This window comes from Gorilla gorilla, chromosome 18 (assembly GCF_029281585.2).
Source record: "Gorilla gorilla gorilla isolate KB3781 chromosome 18, NHGRI_mGorGor1-v2.1_pri, whole genome shotgun sequence".
NCBI lineage: Eukaryota > Metazoa > Chordata > Mammalia > Primates > Hominidae > Gorilla > Gorilla gorilla.
The window spans coordinates 111,756,299-111,778,990 of NC_073242.2; the positions used below are offsets into that span (position 1 = coordinate 111,756,299).

General features: G+C 47.5%; 1 protein-coding gene across 1 annotated transcript in view; it reads left to right on the plus strand.

Annotated features, from left to right (window-relative positions):
• Nucleotides 1–22,692, plus strand: part of BCO1 (beta-carotene oxygenase 1) — a 51,480-nt gene that overhangs the window by 1,826 nt on the left and 26,962 nt on the right. The window contains exons 2-4 of the mRNA XM_019011404.4: nt 5,084–5,212; nt 19,357–19,486; nt 21,814–21,961. Coding sequence (XP_018866949.4) covers nt 5,084–5,212; nt 19,357–19,486; nt 21,814–21,961 — 407 coding nt within the window. The remainder of the gene's footprint in view (nt 1–5,083; nt 5,213–19,356; nt 19,487–21,813; nt 21,962–22,692) is intronic.

Genomic DNA, 22,692 nt, shown 5'->3' on the forward strand with positions numbered 1-22,692 from the left:
TTTGACTATTCATCTGTACATTTTTTATTTTTTAAAAAGACACCCCAAGGCCAGGCACGGTGGCTCACGCCTGTGGTCCCAGCACTTTGGGAGGCCAAGGAGGGTGGATCACTTGAAGCCAGGAGTTTGAGACCAGCCTGGCTAACATGGCGAAATCCCTCTCTACTAAAAGTACACAAATTAGCCAGGCGTGGTGGCATGCACCTGTAGTCCCAGCTACTCAGGAAGATGAGGTAGTAGAATTGCTTGAACCCCGGAGGCAGAGGTTGCAGTGAGCTGAGATCGTGCCACTGCACTCTGGCCTTGGCAAGAGTGAGACCCTGTCTCAAAAATAAATAAATAAAAAAAAAAAAACAGGCACCCCAGCCTGGCCAGCCTGGTATGGTGATACACTGTCTTTATTATTTGGTTGGTGCAAAAATAATCGCGGTTTTGCCATTACTTTCAATGCATTTTATTTTAATTTTTTTTTTTGAGACGGAGTTTCACTCTTGTTGCCCAGGCTGGAGTGCAATGGCGTGATCTCGGCTCACCACAACCTCCGCCTCCTGGGTTCAAGCGATTCTCCTGCCTCAGCCTCCCAAATAGCTGGAATTACAGGCATGCACCACCACACCTGGCTAATTTTGTATTTTTAGCAGAAACAGGGTATCTCCATGTTGGTCAGGCTGTTGACGAACTCCCAACCTCAGCTGATCCGCCCGTGCTGGCCTCCCAGAGTGCTGGGATTATAGGCGTGAACCACCGTGGCCGGCCTGAAATTTTATTTTAAATAAAAATACAAAAATTAGCCAGGCATGGTGGTGCATATCTATAAACCCAGCTCCTCAGGAGACTGGGCATGAGAATCGCTTGAACCCAGGAGGCAGAGGTTGTAGTGAGCCAAGATCACACCACTGCACTCCAGCCTGGGCAACAGAGTGAGACTCTGTCTCCAAAAGAAAACAAAAAGGCATCTATGATACCTACCTTTTCGTGCCCTGGAATATTTTGTACCCTTTACACCTCATGTTTAATGACTGCATGAAATCCTTGGAAATGTTAGAAAACATGAATTCTAGAACACGAGAGGCTGAATGAGCCCCAAAGATCAGCAGCGGTTCTCAAAGGGGTGGCCCCGGACCTGCAGCATAAGCATCACCTGGGTGCTGGGTAGAAATAAACATCCTTGGGCCCTACCCAGACCCACGGGGTCAGACACTTGGCGGGTGGAGCTCAGCAAGCTGTGTGTTCACAAGCCCTCAGGCGATTCCAAAGGTGAGAACCATTCCTCTACATCAAGCCTCCCTATTGAGAGATGGGAAACTGAGGCAGAGGGGCAGTGACTTGCCAAGGCCAGGCAGCCTGCAGAGAACAGGCCTCCTGACTCTCTGTCCAGGCCTGGGTTGAGCCTAATCAGTTGGTGACATCCATGGGCAGACAGCTAACTAAAAACTGTGCCTGGGTTGACACATCCATGCAGGGAGCACATGCAAAGGTTTTGGCTTTGTAACTGGCTGTGCCGACACACGTGTGTTCTGAGACCTCTTTGGCAACTTAAGCATTTCCTGCCTCAGTGTTCTTTTCTGTTTGATGAATGTAGCCTGGCACCTCCCACATAGGGTTGCTGCAACGATTAAGTGGTTTAATCCACCTAGAACACAGTGGCTGGTGTATGAATGCATATAAGTGTTCTTGTCCTATCTAGGGCTTTAATTATATTCCCAGATGCCTCTCTCCCTGCTCTTTCTCAAGCCTGCCCCCTCTCCTGTGCCCTGGGTGCCTGTGCCTGGCGCCACGACTATGTAGGTGGCCAAGGCAAGAGACTTGGCTGTCTTTTTTTTTTTTTTTTTTTTTTTTGAGGCGGAGTTTCACTCTGTCGCCCAGGCTAGAGTGCAATGGCGCAATCTTCGGCTCACTGCAATCTCCTCCTCCTAGGTTCAAGCGATTTTCCTGCCTCAGCCTCCCGAATAGCTGGGATTACAGGCACTCACCACCACACCCAACTAATTTTTGTATTTTCAGTAGTGATGGGATTTCACCATGTTGGCCAGGCTAGTCTCAAATTTCTGACCTCGAGTGATCCACCCGCCTTGGCCTCCCCTAGTGCTGGGACAACAGGCCGAGCCACCGCGCTGGCCTCGGCTGTCATTTTTCAGTGCTCCACTGCACATCCCCCTGTATTTAGTCAAATAGAGGCCCATCAGTTCTGTGTCTTCCATCTATCTTTGTTCATCCATTTCTCTCCATTCCTGTGGAATCCCCGGGTCCTCTCTTTGGTCTTCCTGCCTCTATCAGGGAATTTCCCAGTCCACACTCCACACCATGGGTGGAGACAACCTTCGAAGCTCCAAGATCCTATTCCATATATATCAGGGGTCCCCGACCCTCGAGCCATGGACCATTATCAGTCTGTAGCCTGTTAGGAACTGGGCCGCACAGCATTACTGCCCGAGTTCTGCCTCCTCTCAGATCGGTGGCATTAGATTCTCATATGAGTGCAAACCCTACTGTGAGCGTGAACCCTGTTGTGAACTGCACATATGAGGGATCTAGGTTGTGCGTTCCTTATAAGAATTGACCCCTCAACCCCACCATCCATGGAAAAATTATCTTCCACAAAACCAGTCCCTGGTGCCAAAAAGTTTGGGGACCACTGATCTATATGGAATCCAGAACAGGCAAATCCATAGGAAAGTAGATGGGTGCCTGCCAGGGGCTGGGGGTAAGGAGAGAAGAGGGAGTGACAGCTAATGCATAAGGGAGATGTATTTTTGGAGTGATGAAATGTTCTGGAATTAGGTGATGGTTGTACAACATTGTGAATACACTGGAACCCCCTGAACTGTACACTTTAAAATGATGAGTTTTATCTCAAATTTTTTTAAATTGCAGAAAATATCTGGTCCTGTCCTTCCCTATTATAACCATCAAAGGTGCCCCATTCTTCTGAGGATTAGATCAGGACCCTTAGTGTGATCCTGTTGACCTTTGTCCCCTGGACCCTGTTATTTCTGCAGTTTCATTGCTTACAATTTTCTTGCTTGAAAATGACGGTCCAGTCTTACTAAACAGCTTGCCTGTCTCCTGGTCTTGATCATTCATTCATTCATTCATTTATGAGACGGAGTCTTGCTCTGTCACCCAGGCTGGAGTGCAGTGGCGTGATCTCAGCTCACTGCAACCTCCCCCTTCCAGGTTTAAGCAATTCTCCTGCCTCAGCCTCCAGAGTGGTTGGGATTACAGGCACCCATCATCACACCTGGCTAATTTTTGTATTTTTGGTGGAGGCGGGGTTTCACCATGTTGGCCAGGCTTGTCTCGAGCTCCTGACCTCAAGCGATCTGCCTGCCTCGCCTCCCAAAGTGCTGGGATTCAGGTATGCCTTGCCATGCCCAGCCTCCTGGTTTTGATCTTCTTGGTTTGGGTTCCTCCAGAGGCAAGAATTCAAGGCTAAGTGGTTTATTTGGCACGTGATCCCAAGAAACATCAGGAGGAACTCAGGGAAAAAGACAGAAGGAAATCAATAAATGGGGCATTGTCAAGCCATTGGCTGCTGAGGCCATTGGAGCTAAATCCCCTGGGCATGATGTAAAACATGCCTCTCGTGATCCCAACTGAGAGCAAGGCAACGGCAGGATTTGTCCCCAATTCTGCATCCATCACTGGGTGAGAGCAGCTTCCAGGGGCATTACCTATCCGAGGTGCTTCCTGCTCTTCCTGCATGTAGGCAAAGCCTGCCCTACCCGCAGTCAGAACCAAGCACTCAGGCAGGGAGCTGCAGGCATTTGCAGAAAGCAGCCTGTAGGAAGAGAGGAACGCTGAGGGGACTTGGGTGGAGGCACCAACAGCATTTTCTGCAGCACCCTGCCTCTAGAGCAGGGCTGTCTCCTAGAAAGAGAACCTATGCCACACGTGCACTTTTAAATTTTCTGGTAGAAACATTGAAAAAAACAAAAGAAGCAGGTGAAATTATTTCAATCGTATATTTTAACACAACAAATCCAAGATATTATCAGTTCAACATGAAATCAATATTTAAAAAATTGCTAATGAGATGGTTCACTTTTGTTCATACTAAGTCTTTGAAATCTGGTGTATATTTCATTCTGATAGCACATGTCATTTCAGACCAACCACATTTCAAGTGCTGACAGCTACCATATTGGACAGTACAGCTCTAGAATGTTCTTTCCTTTTGTCTTTGTGAGGCGAATACCTACTCTCCCTCAAGACTTAGCCAGGTTGCCTCCTCCAGGAAGCTGACCACACCCTCCTGCTCTCAGCCCACCCGAGGCTGTTCTGTTTCACAAAGAACATTTTGCTACGTCTGTAGCGTTGCCCCTATCTTTTTTTTTTTTTTTTTTTTTTTTTAATTTTTTGAGACAAGGTCTTGCTCTGTTGCCCAGGCTGGAGGGGAGTGGTGTGATCACTGCAGCCTGGAGCTCCCAGGCTCAAGCGATCCTCCCACCTCAACCTCCCAAGCAGCTAGGACTACAGGCATATGCCACCACAATGAGCTATGCTTTTTTTTGGGTTTTTTTGACACAGAGTTTCGCTCTTGTTGCCCAGGCTTTAGTGCAGTGGTACAATCTCGGCTCGCTGCAACCTCTGCCTCCTGGGTTCAAGTGATTCTCCTGCCTCAGCCTCCCAAGTAGCTGGGATTACAGGCGCTCACTACGACGCCCAGCTAATTTTTTGTATTTTTAGTAGAGGTGGGATTTCATCATGTTGGCCAGGGTGGTCTTGAACTCCTGACCTCAGGTGATCCACCCACCTAGGCCTCCCAAAGTGCTGGGATTACAGGCGTGAGCCAACACACAACCAGCATTGCCTTGACCACAGTGGATCTTGGGTGTCTGTTTATTCATCTGTCTCTTAATGGTCAGTAGGCAGTTTGAGGACATGGACAGTGTCTCCATCTTGGTATCATCAGTGCTAGCCAACTGCCCAACACATTATACACTTTCTGGAAATGACTGTAGAATAAATGAACAGATGCAAGGAGTGGTACTGGGACCACAACTCTCAAATTCCTTTCCGTGACCACTTCTTCCAGCATTTTGGTTTGCAGGTGGAAACTAAACATTCTCTCTTTTCTCAGGCAAGATTCCAGCATGGCTGCAGGGAACCCTGCTCCGCAACGGGCCTGGGATGCACACAGTTGGGGAGTCCAGATACAACCATTGGTTTGACGGCCTTGCCCTGCTCCACAGCTTCACCATCAGAGACGGTGAGAACACCCATGAGTGTGCTGCCACTGCTGCAGCAAAGGACCCCAAATGCAGTGCCTTAAAACAGCACAAATTTATTCTTTTAGGGATTGGAAGTCAGAAGTCTAAATCGGGTCTCACTGAACTGAAATCAAGGTGTTCATAGGGCCACATTCAGTTCTGTAGACTCTAGGAAAAAAATCCACGTTCTTCCCTTTTCTGTCTTCTAGAAGCCGCTTTCCTTGGCTTGTAGCTCCATCTCTGTCTTTTTTTTTTTTTTTTCCCCCTGAGATGGAGTTTTGCTCTTGTTGCCCAAGCTGGAGTGCAATGGTGCAATCTTGACTCACGGCAACCTGCGTCTCCCAGGTTCCAGTGATTCTCCTGCCTCAGCCTCCTGAGTAGCTGGGATTACAGGCATGTGCTACCATGCCCAGCTAATTTTTGTACTTTTGGTAGAGACGGAGTTTCGCCATGTTGGCCAGGCTGGTCTCGAACTCCTGACCTCAGATGATCTGCCCACCTCGGCCTCCCAAAGTGCTGGGATTACAGGCATGAGCCACTAAGCCCGGCCTCCATCTCTATCTTTAAAGCAGCAGCAGAGCATCTTGTCTTGCAATCTCTCTCTCCTTCCATCCTCACACCTCCTCCTCTGACTGACTTTCCTGCCTCCCTCTTATAAGGACCCTTGTGATTACATTGAATCCACTCAGATAATCCTTAGATAATCTCCCATCTCAAAATTCTTATTCACATCTACAAAGTCCATTTTGATATGTCAGGTCACACATTCAACAGGTTCTAGGGATTTAGATGTGGAGATATTTGTCAGGGGTGCATTATTCAGCCAACCACAAGCACAGACTTTCCTAAAAAAGGAGGCCAAGGTTCTTTTTCAAATAGTTAATCTTGCAAAATAATATACATCCTCAATCAGGTAGGCAAGAGCAGGTGGAAGAGTACAGGAATCAGACATGCCTAAAGTTGAAACAGGAAATGGACAGAGCTGGTAGCTGGGCGCAGTGGCTCATGCCTGTAATTCCATCACTTTGGTAAGGCCGAGGCAGGCAGATCACTCAAGGTCGGGAGTTTGAGACCAACCTGGCCAACATAGCGAAACCCCATCTCTACTAAAAATACAAACATTAGCTGGTCATAGTGGCACACACCTGTAATCCCAGCTCCTAGGGAGGCTGAGGCACGAGAATCGCTTGAACCCAGGAAGCAGAGGTTGCAGTGAGCTGAAATTGTGCCACTGCACTCCAGCCTGGGAGACAGAGCCAGACTTTGTCTCAAAAAAAAAGAAAAAAAAAAAAAAAGGAAGAGTACAGAGCTGGAAAGAGCAAAGCTGCATATATTGCCCATTAAGCAAGAGAGAGCCAGACCACTTACACAATAAGCTGAGGGGTCTCCCTGAGTGGAAAGGGAAATGGCTAAATATAGGGCATCACAAATAAGGCGAATTCTGAGTTCAGGTGTCTGGCTCATGAGGTGGAATGTAAATTCTTTGCTGTTGGCCATTGAGCCAGTTTATGCCACAAAATCAAGAGCTGAGTTCTTAAAGAGGTCCAGGATGGATTTAGCGGGCTTCGGGTCACACAGTGGACAGATTTGTGTCCAAATGCTCCAGGCTTTCCAAAATTTTTCTTTAATTCCTGTGTTCTAATGTGGTCAAACTGGGATCATATTAAGTCTCTCAGCCTCAGTTTCCTAATCAGCAAAATGAGCTTGTTCATCCTCCCCTGGAGAGCTGTTGGGATCATTGGAAGTATTGGACGTTCTAGCAAGGGCCTGACACCTGGTAGATGCTTAATAGATTAAAAATCACAGTTAACCAGGCACAGTGACTCATGCCTGTAATCCCAACACCTTGAGAGGCGGAGGCAGGAGTGTTGCTTGAGCCCAGGAGTTCCAGACCAATCTGTGCAACATAGTGAGACCCCATTTCTATTTTACTTTATTTTATTTTTTATTTTTATTTTTATTTATGTTTTTGAGACAGAGTTTCGCTCTTGTTGCCCAGGCTGGTGTGCAGTGGTGCAATCTCAGCTCACCACAGCCTCCACTTCCTGGGTTCAAGTAATTCTCCTGCCTCAGCCTCCCGAGTAGCTGGGATTACAGGGATGCACCACCATACCCAGCTAATTTTGTATTTTTAGTAGAGATGGGGTTTCTCCATGTTGGTCAGGCTGTTCTCGAACTTCCAACCTCAGGTGATCTGCCCACCTTGGCCTCCCAAAGTTCTGGGGTTACAGGCATGAGCCACCACTCCCAGCCGATCCCATTTCTATTTTAATTTATTTTAAAAAAATAATTAAACTTAAAAATAAAACCCACCATCACTATCTGTGGCTTTGAATCCCAGCTCCACCATCCTAGCTAACATGCACCTAAACTGTGTAACTTTGGCCAAGGTACTGACCCTGTCTGTCTCAGTCTCTTCTGTAAAATGGACATATCGATAGCATATCTCATGGAGCTGCTATTAGATCTAAACGAATGTGTAAAGAGCTCTGTATTATGTCTCATGCACAATATCTGCTCAATAAGCATTTGTTCTTAATTTCATATAACTACTGGCCAGTCGCAATGGCTCACACCTGTATTCCCAGCACTTTGGGAGGCCGAGGTGGGTGGATCACCTGAGATCAGGAGTTCAAGACCAGCCTGGCCAACATGGTGAAACCCCGTCTCTACTAAAAATACAAAAAATTAGCTGAGCGTGGTGGTGAGCGCCTGTAATCCCAGCTACTTGGGAGGCTGAGACAGGAGAATCGCTTGAACTCGGGAGCCAGAGGTTGCAGTGAGCTGAGATCACACCATTGCACTCCAGCCTGGGCAACAAGAGCAAGGCTCCCTCTCACAAAAAAAAAAAAAAAAAAAAAAAATTATATAACTATTAATTTCTTTTGAGCTAGTCAGCAATTATTTTTTGAATGTGTACTCTATGCCAGTGACTTGCTCTAACATTTACACATGAATAGAGACACCATGGGTGAAAAGCGCGAGCTGAGTCTGCAATACCTTGCAGATTTTACTGTGACTCAGCTACAGAATGGGTGGTTCCGTATTTTGCTGACAGCACTAAATCTTAATGATTCCTTTCTTTTCTAAACAGAAGTTCCCAATGATTCTTGGAAATAAATACTGTTCTGGATGAGGAACACAGAAGGTAAATGCACCAGTGGTGGCCGGGCGCGGTGGCTCACGCCTGTAATCCCAGCACTTTGGGGGGCCGAGGTGGGCAGATCACCTGAAGTCGGGAGTTCAAGACCAGCCTGGCCAACATGGGAAAATCCTATCTCTACTAAAAATACAAAAATTAGCCGGATGTGGTGGCAGGCACCTGTAATCCCAGCTACTCGGGAGGCTGAGATAGGATAATTGCTTGAACTCGGGAGGCAGAGGCTGTGGTGAGTTGAGATCATGCCACTGCACTCCAGCCTGGGTGACACAGTGAGACTCCGTCTCAGAAAAAAAGCACCAGTGGTTTTCCTTCCATGAGGCATTGCTTCTCCAGGCTGCCAGCTCCTCCATGGTCTCTTTCTTTCTTTCTTTCTTTCTTTTTTGAGATGGAGTCTCCCTCTGTTACCCAGGTTGGAGTGTGGTGGCGCAATTTCGGCTCACTGCAACCTTCGCCTTCCAGGTTCAGGTGATTCTCATGTCTCAGCCTCCTGCGTAGCTAGGATTATAGGCACATGCCACCACATCCGGCTAGTTTGTTTTTTTTTTTTTTTTTTTTTTTGAGACAGAGTCTGGCTCTGTCACCCAGGCTGGAGTGCAGTGGCACGATCTCGGCTCATTGCAACCTCCACCTCCCAGGTTCACGCCATTCTCCTGCGTCAGCCTCCCAAGTAGCTGGGACTACAGGCTCCTACCACCACGCCTGGCTAATTTTTTGTATTTTTAGTAGAGACGGGGTTTCACCGTGTTAGCCAGGATGGTCTTGATCTCCTGACTTCGTGATCTGACCGCCTCGGCCTCCCAAAATGCTGGGATTACAGGTGTGAGCCACTGTGCCCGGCCCCGGCTAGGTTTTTTTGTATTTTTAGTAGAGATGGGGTTTCATCATGTTGGCCAGGCCGGTCTCAAACTCCTGACCTCAGGTGATTCACCAGCATGGGCCTCCCAAAGTGCTGGGATTACAGGCGTGAGCCACCGCGCCCGGCCGAGTCAGTTTTATTCATAATCTGGAATTGGCTGGGAAAATAGGAAACCCAGGAATTACACCCAATAATTTGCTTTCCCTCCATCTTTCTCTTAGACCTAGGCCAGCGTCTGAGGGTTCATGCCCCATTCTGCTTGGCAGGCATCATTTTGCCAATCTGCGGCATAGGGTGGGAAGGCCCAGAGTGCAGGGAGCCTGCCTGAATTGTGGTGTCTTCATCATCTAGCATGGGGCCTGGCCCAGAGGGGCACTTGGAAACTGTATATGGAGCTGAGATGGTACAGTGAGGCAGTCGTTGTTTTGGTAGACAGAGGCAATACTTTCCCAATCAAACTCTTCAATATTTACTACAAAGAGGGTTTGCTGGGCCCTGCCCCAAGTGTTTCATGTCCATCCACAACTCAGCCCTCCCCGTCACTCCTGAGGAGGATAGCCTGGGGACAACCACAATTTTAGAGATGGGGAACTAAGTCCCAGAGAGGCCAAGTCACTTACCCAAAAGCACACAGCTAAGAGTAGGTAAAGGTCAGACATAAACGCAATACTCTCTAACTTCAGAATCCCAAGTCCTAACCATTGTGCAATTCAGCCCTGTTTCCCCTTCCCACCAGCTCCTGCCTCCCCATCTCTCTATCCCAGTCCTCTCAGTGCTGCCAGCTTGCCAGTGCTGCTGTGGCATAGCCTGGCTTCATCTCTCCTCTCCTCTAGGACTCTCCGTGGCACCCCATTGTCTAACGGTGGGAAGATACACCAGAAATGTTCAGCTCCACTCTAGCGGGTTCAGAAGAGAACACGTGGGGAAGTTGGGGTCCCTGATAAGCTGAAAACACAAAGCCAATAACTCTCAAAAAGTGGTTTGTGTGCCTCCTTTCTCAATAAAGCTTTTTTTTTTTTTTTTTTTTTTTTTTTGAGATGGAGTCTCACTCTGTTGCCCAGGCTGGAGTACGGTGGCACGATCTCGGCTCACTGCAGGCTCTGCCTCCCAGGTTCAAGCGATTCTCATGCCTCGGCCTCTGGAGTAGCTAGGATTACAGGCATGAGCCACCATGCCCGGCTAATTTTTGTATTTTTAGTAGAGATAGGGTCTCGCCGTGTTGGCCAGGTTGGCCTCGACCTCCTGACCTCAGGTGATCCACTTGCCTGGGCCTTCCAAAGTGCTGGGATGACAAGTGTGAGCCACCGCGTCTGGCCATTCAGTAAAGCTTTGAATCCTGAAAGCTGCACAGGGCTTGAGTGCATCATAGTCCTGAAAGATAGCGTTTGTGTTTCTAACACACTTCCCAGGTGACCCCGAGCCCTCTGAGGTTTGACAATCCCTCCACAATGGGCCTCCAGCCTGGCTGCCCAGGCCTAACCAAGTCCATGTTATTAACACTAATAATCAGAAGAACCATGGGCTAGTGAACAGCCTTCTGTACCTTTTTAAAGCACCCAGGTGATTCCAGTGTAGGTGCAGGTTAGGTGCTTAAGAGCAAACATCTAACTTAGAGAAAAGACTTTGGAGCAAGAAACAAAAAGGCAGAAAATAGCTTGTGGCCTTCAGCAGAGGCCAGTAGAAATTAATGCTCTAAAAAAAAAACGAAGAGGGACCAGAGGTTGTGGTTCACGCCTATAATCCCAGCACTTTTAGAGGCTGAGGTGGGAGGATCCCTTGAGTCCAGGAGTTCAAGACAAGCCTGGGTAACATAGTGAGACCTGGTATCTACCAAAAAATCAAAAAGTTAGCCAGGCATGGTGGTATGCACCTATAGTCCCAGCATCTTAGGAGACTGAGGCAGAAGGATCACTTGAGCCTTGGAGGCAGAGGCTGCAGTGAGCCGAGATCACACCTCTGCACTCCATCCTGGGTGACAGAGTGAGACTTCATCTAAAAAAAATTAAAAAAGAAAAACATGTAAAAAATAACAAAGATATGAACAAAAAAAGCAGAGTACAGAGGGAGAAGCTGGGTGAAGGGTACAAGAACACTCCTTTCTGTACATCTAAAATTATTTCAAAGTAAAAAGTTTTTACAAAGCAGGCATAGAGATGAGTGATTCCAAGTCTCCCTCATTAATGATATTTGTTAATTTTCCGATAAAATTAACAGGCAAAGTCATTGTCCCACCAGGATTTGAACATTGGAAAGTTTCTTTTATATATACCCACACACACACGCACACACACACACACATATATACACACACATATATATGTGTGTGTGTGTGCGTGTGTGTGTGTGTGTGTATATATATATATATATATCTTCCCTTCTTCCCTAAAATATCAAACTTGACCTAGTTCTAGAAGATCCCAGGCAGGAGCACGTCTGTTGGCATATGTCCCTTCAGAAGGAATGTGGCTAATTGGGCTCTCCTGAAAGCAGACTGCTGGGGAATGCGTGGAGGCTCCTTCTGTAATCTCAACCTCAAAGTCCAGGGTCAGCCTTGAGTAATTCCAGACACCTACTCTCCTGTGGTCACCAGGCACTCCATGCTCTGGGGCTGGATGTTTATAGGAAATGGGCAGCCTGTTCACTACCCAGCCTGGGTGTTTGTATTTCTTTCTTTCTTTTTTTTTTCTTTACTTGTGTGTGTGCGTGGGGTTTTTTTTGTTTTTGTTTTTTGTTTTGTTTTGTTTTTTTTGAGATGGAGACTTGCTCTGTCACCCCGGCTGGATTGCAGTGGCATGATCTCAGCTCACTGCAACCTCTACCTCCCAGGCTCAATTCTCCTGCCTCAGCCTCCCAAGTGGCTGGGATTACAGACACCTGGCACCATGCCCAGCTAATTTTTATACTTTCAGTAGAGACGGGGTTTCACCACGTTGGTCAGGCTGATCTTGAACTCCTGACCTCAGGTGATCCACCTGCCTCGGCCTCCCAAAGTGCTGGGATTATAGGCGTGAGCCACAGCACCAGCCAATATTTCAAGTGAACAGAATTCAACATTTCAGGTCAAGCACCTTAGCCAATGCCTTGTGGGTGGTGACTCCCAGCAACAGTAACCAGTGAAAGACAGGCTGGCTCAAGGGGGAGATCAGGGTGGCCTTAAGTGGGCCTCTGTCTCCATGTAGCATGTAGCTGAGGACCAGTGAGTATGTGTGGGCTTGCTCACCCACAGATGAGTCCGCCTGCCACCCGGATTTTCTTGGACAATGCAGTTTCAACAGCCTTTGTTTACCAAGTGCATGCTGGGAGTCAATGAGCAGGACCCCTTACATCACCTCATCTCGTTTAAAACTGCCCATCTCACCACTTGAGGTCAGGAGTTCAAGACCATCCTGGCCAATGTGGTGAAACCTCCTCTCTACTAAAAATACGAATATTAGCCAGGCATGGTGGCAGGCACCTGTAATCCCACCTACTCAGGATGCTGAGGCAGGAGAACTGCTTGAACCCAGGAGGTGGAGGTTGCAGTGAGCCGAGATCGAACTACTGCACTCCAGCCTGGGTGACGGAACAAAATGTTGTCTCAAAAATAAAAAAAAAAGATAATAAAGCTGCCCACCTAGAAGGGGAGGACTATGTGACTCCCAGCTTCCAGTCAAGGAGACTGAGGCTCGATGAGATTAAGAGACCTGCCCAAGGTCACCCAACCTGGATGAGATGAAACCTAGAGCCGACGCTTTGATCACTCTGTCTACTGCATCTCAGTACTCTACGCAGCTTTTATTGAGCACCTACTATGTGCACAGTGCTTTGCAAGCCTCAAATGTCACGTGACTGTGCAAGGACTGTGTCACGATCCTCATGTCATAGTGGAGGGGACAGATTCCTGACTGTTACCAAGGTCAAGTGCATGGTTGGTACATGATGAAGCCAGGATTCATATCCATGTGGAGATTGAGCCTCCTTAGCAACAGGAATCCTGGCCATTCTGCTCATTGTTATATTTTCACTCCTGGCCCATCAGGGCGGTTAATAAATAATGGTTGAAAGCATGAACTCAGGGCCTGGTCAGCCCCAAAGCTCAGGCTCCTAACCATTCCTCCATATTTCTTTCTGCTGCCCAGGAATAAATCTCCCCCTACAGAAATATCTCAGTGAGGCTGGGCACGGTGCCTCACACTTGTAATCCCAGCACTTCAGGATGCCAAGGCGGGAGGATCGCTTGAGTCCAGGAGTTCAAGACCAGCCGAGGCAATATAGCAAGATCCCATCTCTACAAAAAGTAAAAAATTAGCCAGGCATGGTAGCACGCACCTGTAGTCCCAGTTACTTGGGAAACTGAGGTGGGAGGATCACTCGAGCCTGGGAGATTGAGGCTGCAGTGAGCTGTAATTGCGCCACTGCCCTTAGCCTGGTGACAGCAAGACCCTGTCTCACAAAGAAAGGAGAAAGAAATATCTCAGTGACACTTATTCACACAGTAGCCACCCCTGAAAAGATGTTTGCATAAAGGGTAGATGATTGTCTCTTAGGAACACAAATAACCTCCTGAAGACTGGAGGAAGAACTAGCAGGTCTTTCATGATCTCCCTCAATTTTATTTTATTGTATATTTTTTTCTTTGAGATGGAGTCTCCCTCTGTCACCCAGGCAGGAGTGCAATGGCACAGTCTTAGCTCACTGCAACCTCTGCCTCCTGGGTTCAAGCAATTCTCCTGCTTCAGCCTCCCGAGTAGCTGGGACTATAGGTGCGTGCCACCATGCCCGGCTAATTTTTTTTTTTTTTTGTATTTTTAGTAGAGACAGGGTTTCAGCATGTTGACCAGGCTGGTCTCGAACTCCTGACCTCAGACGATCCGCCCATCTCGGCCTCCCAAAGTGCTGGGATTACAGGCATAAGCCACCACACCGAGCATTTTTTTTTTTAATAGATAAGGCCTTCCTGCATTGCCCAGGCTGATCTCGAACACCTAGCCTCACCTTTTTATGTGCCAGGACAACAGGCCTGAGCCACCATGCCTCCCCTCAATTTTCTTATAATTAGTGTTACTGTTATTGTCATTATGTCCATCCAAGTGCACAGGTGGGAGTCATTGCCACTGGAATGTACATTCAAATCCTTTGGCAATGGACATGGAAACACAACCCCAAGGGCAAAACAAGTTGAAACTCTTCAAAGTCAAGATAGCGGTTACCCTGGAGGGGGAAGAGGTTAGTGACAAGGTGGATATATGAGGCTAGCGTTCAGGGGGCTGCTCTGGTCCTGCTTCTCTTTTTGAGGCAGGGTCTTGCTCTGTTGCCCAGGCTGAAGTGCAGTAGTGCGATCTTGGCTCACTGTAGCCTTGACCTCTTGGGCTCAAGTGATCCTCCCGCCTCAGCCTCCTGAGCAGCTGGGACTACCACACCCATCTGATTTTTGTATTATTTGCAGAGATGGGGTCTTGCCGTGCTACCCAAGTAGTCTTGAACTCCTGGGCTCAAGCGATCCTCCCCTCTGGGCCTCTCAAACTGCTGGGATTACAGGCATGAGCCACTGCACCTGGCCCCAGGTCCTGTTTCTTGATCAGGATGTAGTTTGCCTGGGTAAGTCCCCTTTGTGAAACCTCAGCAGGCTGGGTGTCATCAAGCTGTACATCTCTGTAGGAGTGATTTTAATTGGAAGTTGCAGACAGAACACTCAAACTGATTGTTCTTGCTGTGTTAGGATCTTGGCTAAGAGGGCCAGCTTTAGATGCCCATTGCTGGCCTTCCACTCCAGATTACCACTCGCTAGCTGTGTGGCTTAAGACAAGCTGCTTAACCTCTCTGTGCCTCAATTTTATTAGCTGGGAAATAAGTCTGCAGGGCTGTGAGTACCCAAGCCCTTTGTACTTCATTTGGTAAAAAAGTTGGAACCTTAAAGCACTGTTTAGATCTTGCTTTATTTTGCTATTAATTAACAAATGACATTATGTTATTTTTTTTTTATTTTTTATTTTTTTGAGATGGAGTCTCGCTCTGTTGCCCAGGCTGGAGTGCAGTGGCGTGATCTCAGCTCACTGCAACCTCTGCCTCCTGGGTTCGAGCGATTCTCCTGCCTCAGCCTCCCAAGTAGCTGGTAGCTGGGACTACAGGTGCCACCCACCACGCCCAGCTAATTTTTGTATTTTTAGTAGATACAGGGTTTCACCATATAGGCCAGGCTGGTCTCAAACTCCTGACCTTGTGATCCGCCTGCCTCAGCCTCCCAAAGTGCTGGGATTATAGGAGTGAGCCACCATGCCCAGCCTTTCTTTCTTTCTTTCTTTTTCTTTCTTTATTTATTTATCTTTGAGATTGAGTCTCGATCTGTTGCCCAGGCTGGAGTTCAGTGGCACGATTTCGGCTCACTGCAAGCTCCGCCTCCCAGGTTCAAGCAATTGAACCTCCCGAGTAGCTGGGACCACAGGTGCCCACTACCCCGGCTAATTTTTTTTGTATTTTTAGTAGAGATGGAGTTTCCCCATGTTGGCCAGGCTGGTCTTGAACTCCTGACCTCAAATGATCCACCTGCCTCTACCTCCCAAATTGCTAGGATTACAGGCATGAGGCACTGCGCATGGCCAATTTTTTTTTTTTTTCCAGCGAATGCATTTCTGGTTGGAGTATTCTACTTGCTTCCAGTGTTGTGAGTATGAAACCAGATAACACACGTCAAGTGCCCAGCATAGTGTTTAGCATGCTGGTGCTCAATCAGTGCTGGCTGTTAGCACTAGTTTCCTTTTCCTAAGATATCAAAAGGCACTGGGCGAGAATTTCTTGGAAACGTGTTGTCTCCTCTAAGCCCATCCTGTGGCAGTCAACATATGATGGTGTTTCTGAGGTCAACTTTTTGCTTATTGGAATGCAATGTCACTGTGTCCCAGGCTTGGCTTTTCCGTGTGTTGTAATTGTACCAACACTGGAAGCACATACTATACCACGAAAACGAAATGCGTTCTGTAAAAGGAAAAAATCATAATGTCATTTGAGAATTAACAGCAAAATAAAATAAAACACTGCCTCTTTCAGGCCCCACCCCGAGGTTTCAAACTGCCCAAGAAATAAAGTTCTCAGGGCTGGTGTGGTGGTTCATGCCTGTAATCCCAGCACTTTGGGAGGCCGAGGCAGGTGGGTCTCCTGTGGTCAGGGGTTCGAGACCAGCCCGGCCAACAGAGTAAAACCCCGTCTCTACTAAAAATACAAAAATTAGTCGGACATGGTGGCACATGCCTGTAGTCCCAGCTTTTTGGGAAGCTGAGGCAGGAGAATCGCTCGAACCTGAGACGTGGAGGTTACAGTGAGCCAAGATCGTACCACTGGACTCCAGCCTGGGCAACAGAGTGACTCCATCTCAAAAAAGAGAAAAAAAAAGTTATCAGGCCTGCAAACCTAGTAGGACCCCTCAACCCATTTCCCAATTTCATTTCACTCCTGTCCTCCAAATCCCTCTCTAATGTTCCAGCCCAACCGAACTCAACGCCTGCAAGAAGGGATCTGCATTTTCCCAACTCCAGGCCTCGGCTTACAGACCTCTTAGGAGGTGAACAGGACAGCTCTGCCCTCTCTCCCCAGCATATTGCCATCAAATTCTACTTATCCTTTAAGAGCTGTTTCATGCACCACCTCCTCCCTGAAGCTTCTCCTGACTTATTCCCAGCTGGGAAGGACCTCCTCTCACCCCTGCCCCAGGAGGAATCCATGGATGTGGGGGTTTTTTTTGTCGTTTTTGCGTTTTTTTGTTTGTTTTTTGAGATGGGGTCTCGCTCTGTCGTCCAGGCTATAGGGCAGTGGCACGATCTCGGCTCACTGCAGCCTCTGCCTCTTGGGTTCAGGCAATTCTGTCTCCTCAGCCTCCTGAGTAGCTGGGATTACAAGGGTGTGTCACCACACCCAGCTAATTTTTGCATTTTTAGTAGAGATGTGGTTTCACCATGTTGGCCAGGCTGGTCTCAAACTCCTGACCTCGGGTGATCCACCCACTTTGGCCTTCCAAAGTGCTGGGATTACAGGCGTGAGCCACCGCACCCGGCCTAGATGTGTTATTTTACATAGCAAAAGAAACTTCGCAGGCTAGGCAAACGCCTGTAATCCCAGCACTTTGGGAGGCCGAGGCAGGTGGGTCTCCTGTGGTCAGGGGTTCGAGACCAGCCTGACCAACATGGCAAAACCCTGTCTCTACTAAAAATATTTTAAAAATTAGCTGGGCATGGTGGCACATGCCTGTAATACCAGCTACTCGGGAAGGCTGAGGCAGGAGAATCTTTTGAACCAGAGAGGCTGAGCTTGCAGTGAGCCAAGATTCCACCATTGCACTCCAGCCTGGGTGACAGAGTGAGACTCCATCTCAAAAAAAAAAAAAAAAAAAAAAAGAGAGAGACTTTGTAGATGTGATTAGATGAAGGATCTTGAGATGGGGGAGGTGATCTGACATTAGGGATGGGCCCAATGTAATCTCAAGAGAGAAGCAGGAGGGTCAGCCTCAGAGGAGATGTGATACCGGGACAGGAGCAGGGGTCACAGTGACGCAGCCACGAGCCATGGAAGGCAGCAGCTTCTCAAAGCTAGAAAAATCAAGGAACAGACCTCCCCTGGAGCCTCCGAAAGGAACTAGCCCTGTGGACACCTTGATTTTAGCTCTGTAATTCCCATTTCAGACTTTCTTCCAAACTCTGAGATAATGAGTGTATGTTGTGTGAAGCCACTAAGTGAGGGGTAAGTCGTTACAGCAGCAGTAGAAAACTAACACAGGTCTAGAACCATCTGGTATATTTTGAGGTTGGTCTCAATGGACTGGTCAAGAGATTTATGCCATGAGTTAGACTCTCTACAGAATTTGGATGAATTAGACATTGAACACAGGTCTGACCCTCTATTGCTACGCAGGATTGGGCATTAGGTCACCTCCTGGTTGTGTTCAATATCAAACGTTACTCCAGGGAGACTGAAGTGATCAACTGGGCTTCTGGAGGCAGCGCTCCCAGGACTGAACGGGGCCCTGGGGAAACCCACCCCACATATGCAGCCTTCTAGATTAGTCCTCCAGCTCTGCTCCTTCCCTGGAGGGACACAAACAGGGTGGAAGACATGACTGATTCTGGTCAGCACTCAGATGGGTGACCCTGGGCAAGGTGAAAGAATGTTTCTGAGCCTGAGTTCCTTCCTATGGAAAATGAAGCTAAGAACAGACATACTTTGCATTAGCACATTTTGCATTGCTATAAAGGAATACCCGAGACCGGGTAATTTATAAAGAAAAGAGGTTTATTTGCCTCACGGTTCTGCAGGCTGTACAGGAAGCAAGGCACCAGCATCTGTTTGGTTTCTGGCGAGGGCCTCAGAAAGCTTTGGCTCATGGCAGAAGGCAAAGGGGGAGCAGGCATGTCACATGGTGAAAGAGAGAGAGAGAGAGGAGGGAGGGATCTTTTAAACAACCAGATGTTGCAGGAACTAATAGAGTGAGAACTCACTCATCGCAAGAACAACACTAAGCCATTCATGAGGGACCCACCCCCATCACCCAGACACCTCCTCCTAGGCCCACCTGCAACATCACAGGCTTCAACATGAGATTTGCAAGGAACAAAACATTCAAACCGTAACACATACTTATCCAACCATACTGTTGTGAGTCAGGAGTGAGAAAATGTGTGTCTAAAATTATATTCCAGGCCGGGCATGGTGGCTCACGCTTGTAATTTCAGCACTTTGGGAGGCTGAGCCGGGTGGATCACCTGAGGTCAGGAGTTCAAGACTAGCCTGGCCAGCGTGGTGAAACCCCATCTCTACTAAAAATACAAAAATTTGCTGGTCGTGGTGGCACATGCCTATAATCCTAGCTACTCAGGAGGCTGAGTCAGGAGAATCACTTGAACCCAGGAGGCGGAGGTTGCAGTGAGCCGAGATCACACCATTGTACTCCAGCCTGGGCAACAAGAGCAAAACTCAAAAAAAAATAATAATAAATAAAATTATATTTAAAATGCAAATTGTATCGGCCCTGTGTACTAAAGGAGCTTGTCCTAGTGAAATAACCACCTTCTTCTCCCAATAAAACCCGTACAAGGACTGACAATGATTTTAAAGCCCTGTGAAGGCGTCAGCCTGAGATTATGCTGGTTCTTCTCTTGCAGGTGAAGTCTATTACAGGAGCAAATACCTTAGAAGTGATACCTACAACGCCAATATTGAGGCAAACAGGATTGTGGTGTCTGAGTTTGGAACAATGGCCTATCCGGACCCCTGCAAAAACATATTTTCCAAGTAACTGCCTATTTTAAATCTGAGCAAATTTCATGCTTCTTGCTATCCTTGATGGCTGAAATAACCAGCATTTGCTCCTCTGACAATTCTCTTTAGGGTAGATGAAAACTCCACATGACTGCCCTTTAACCAGAGGTGCTACACAGTTCTTGATCACTCATTGCCAGAGAGACTAAGAGCATTTGACAAATTATTAGAAGCCCTCCCACATGGCTGATGGGAAAGCAATTTGGAATCATCTGTCAAAATTATAAATGCATATTCCCTTCAGCCTAGAGATCTGCTTACTTGCATAGAAAATGACACATGCACCAGGTATTTGTCATTTATGGCTGCATCATTTGTTATAACAAGTAGCTGAAAACAGCCCAAATGTTCATTAAAAGAGGAGGGGTTAAATCCGTAACAGTAAAACTGTGTGAGAAAATGCCATGTAGAAGTAAAAAGGAATGAGGATGTTCTCTTTGCACTCTACAGTAACTTTTCCAAGATAGACTAAGTGGAAAAAAAAAAAAAAGGAAGGTGTAGAAAGAGCATGTTATAAGCTGTACTTTGTGTGAAAAAGCAGTAAGAAATCTAAATTAAATTTTGCTTGTACATGCATAAAGAAACTAGGAAAGGATGCACAGGGGCAGATGGATGTTGAGGAGAGGGAGATATTTTTTGCTGTATATATTTTATTTCATTTTATTTTATTTTATTTATTTATTTATTTATTTAAGACGGAGTTTCACTCTTCTTGTCCAAGCTGGAGTGCCATGGCGCAATCTCAGTTCACTGCAACCTCTGCCCCCCAGGTTCAAGTGATTCTCCTGCCTCAGCCTCCCAAGTAGCTGGGATTACAGGCACCCACCACCATGCCCGGCTAATTTTTATATTTTCAGTAGAGACGGGGTTTCACCATGTTGATCAGGCTGGTCTTGAACTCCTGATCTTAGGTGATCCACCCACCTTGGCCTCCCAAAGTGCTAGGATTACAGGCATGAACCAGTGCGCCTGGCCACTGTATACATTTTAAATCATCTGGATTAGGATCCATATGAATGTGTTACATATCTGACAGTTAAATTCTTGGCCAGGGAATCAGGCCTGCCATCAGTATCTTCTTTCTGAAACTCCCTAGATGTAGAAGAGTTATGAAAGAGCTGAAGGGTGGACTGGCCCAGAGATGGAAGATTGCTTCTGCTTTTTTGAGAACTGAAGTCATCTCTCCCATTCCAGTATCCAGCTCTAGGGCTAGCTCAGAGCAAGCACTGAATTCACATTTGCAAATAGGAGGTGTGGAGCAGGAGCCAGTGAGAAAGGAGGAGGAAAGAGCAAAGGAATTTAAAACCACCATACTTACCTGGTAGGGGAGATAGCAGGATCATGAATTTGAAACCACGACCTGGAGGTCCTGGAACCAAGCCTCCTTGTTGTTCCAGTGTTTGCCAGTAGGAGGAGCACTCCCCAATACACCGATACAGGATTTGCCAATTTCACCACCCATAAACCCCTCTGGTTTTTCTTTCTTCTTGCTTTGAGTGTACCTTCTGATCAAATGAGCTATGTGTTCTTAACTCATAATTAGTTTGTTTTCCTTTTTAAATTAAAAACTAATTTCCTGGATAAATTCGAGATAACCAGTGTGGACTCACATTCCTGGCAAAGCAGATATCAGCTGGGTTGTTAGGCCTTGGGAGCCGTTACGGGTTCATATACGATTTCCGTAGAGCTTCTTGACATACTTTGGAACAGTATGTCTTGCTGGCTCTGATGTTAGAGACCTTTGGGTTTTGGGGAGCCCAGGAGGATCAGCTGGTGACCATGGCATTCTGGCCGACTCATTTCTTAGTTGACTCAACGTGGGAGTGTCTTTGGGGTGTCTGAGTTCTTAGGATTCCTCAGGTGACCCGTTGGGACCCAGTTGCTTTTTCTTCCTTAGTTGAAGTAAAGCATTTTTTTTTTCTTTGAGACAGAGTCTCGCTCTTTCGCCCAGGCTGGAGTATAGTGGCGCCATCTCGGTTCACTGCAAGCTCCGCCTCCCGGATTCACGCCATTCTCCTGCCTCAGCCTCCCTAGTAGCTGGGACTACAGGCACCTGCCACCACGCCCGGCTGATTTTTTGTATTTTTTAGTACAGACGGGGTTTCACCGTGTTGGCCAGGATGGTCTCAATCTCCTGACTTCGTGATCCGCCTGCCTCGGCCTCCCACAGTGCTGGGATTACAGGCACCCAGCCGAAGTACAGCATTTTTAAGTGGTAGGAAAACTAAAGCCATCAAGGATAGACTTCTCTGGCTGGGTGGACATAGCCACTGACTCTGTTGATTTGCTTTTCTCCCCAGAGCTTTCTCCTACTTGTCTCACACCATCCCCGATTTCACCGACAACTGCCTGATCAACATCATGAAGTGCGGAGAAGACTTCTACGCGACCTCAGAGACCAATTACATCAGGAAAATCAACCCACAGACTCTGGAAACCCTGGAGAAGGTATCAACACATATGTAACCAGCATCACTTCCTGACTCAAGAAAGGGAGAGTCGGCAACGGCCGGGGTGAGGTTGCTCAGCCTGCAAGGAGCTTACCAGGGGAGCCCCTCCTCTAACACCGTTGGATCCCGTGTCCTAGCGCCACACTTACTGCTAGATGCTAGGCAGGGACTGTGTTGTTTTTATCTTTGTGTCTGTATCAGTTTCCTGGGGCTGATGTAACCAAGTCCTACAAAAAAGATTGCTTTAAACAACAGAAATTGGCTGGGTGCGGTGACCTACACCTGTAATCCCAGCACTTTGGGATGTCAAGGTGGGCAGATCACCTGAGGTCAGGAGTTTGAGACCAGCCTGGCCAACATGGTGAAACCCCATCTCTACCAAAAATACAAAAATTAGCCAGGCGTAGTGGCATGTGCCTGTAATCCCAGCTACTCTGAGGCTGAGGCAGGAGAATCGCTTGAACTCAGGAGGGGGAGGTTGCAGTGAGCCCAGATTGCACCACTGCACTCCGGCCTGCGTGACAGAGCGAGACTCTGTCTCAAACAAAAACAAAAACAAAAAAAACAAGACAAACAAATAAAAAAACAGAAATTTACTCTCTCACAGTTCTGGAGGTTAAAAGTCTGAAACCAAGGTGTCAGCCCGGCCATGCTGTCTCTGAAGACTCTAGAGGAGGGTCCTCCCTGGCCCCTTCCTGGCTTCTAGCGGTTGCCGGCAACCCCTGGTGT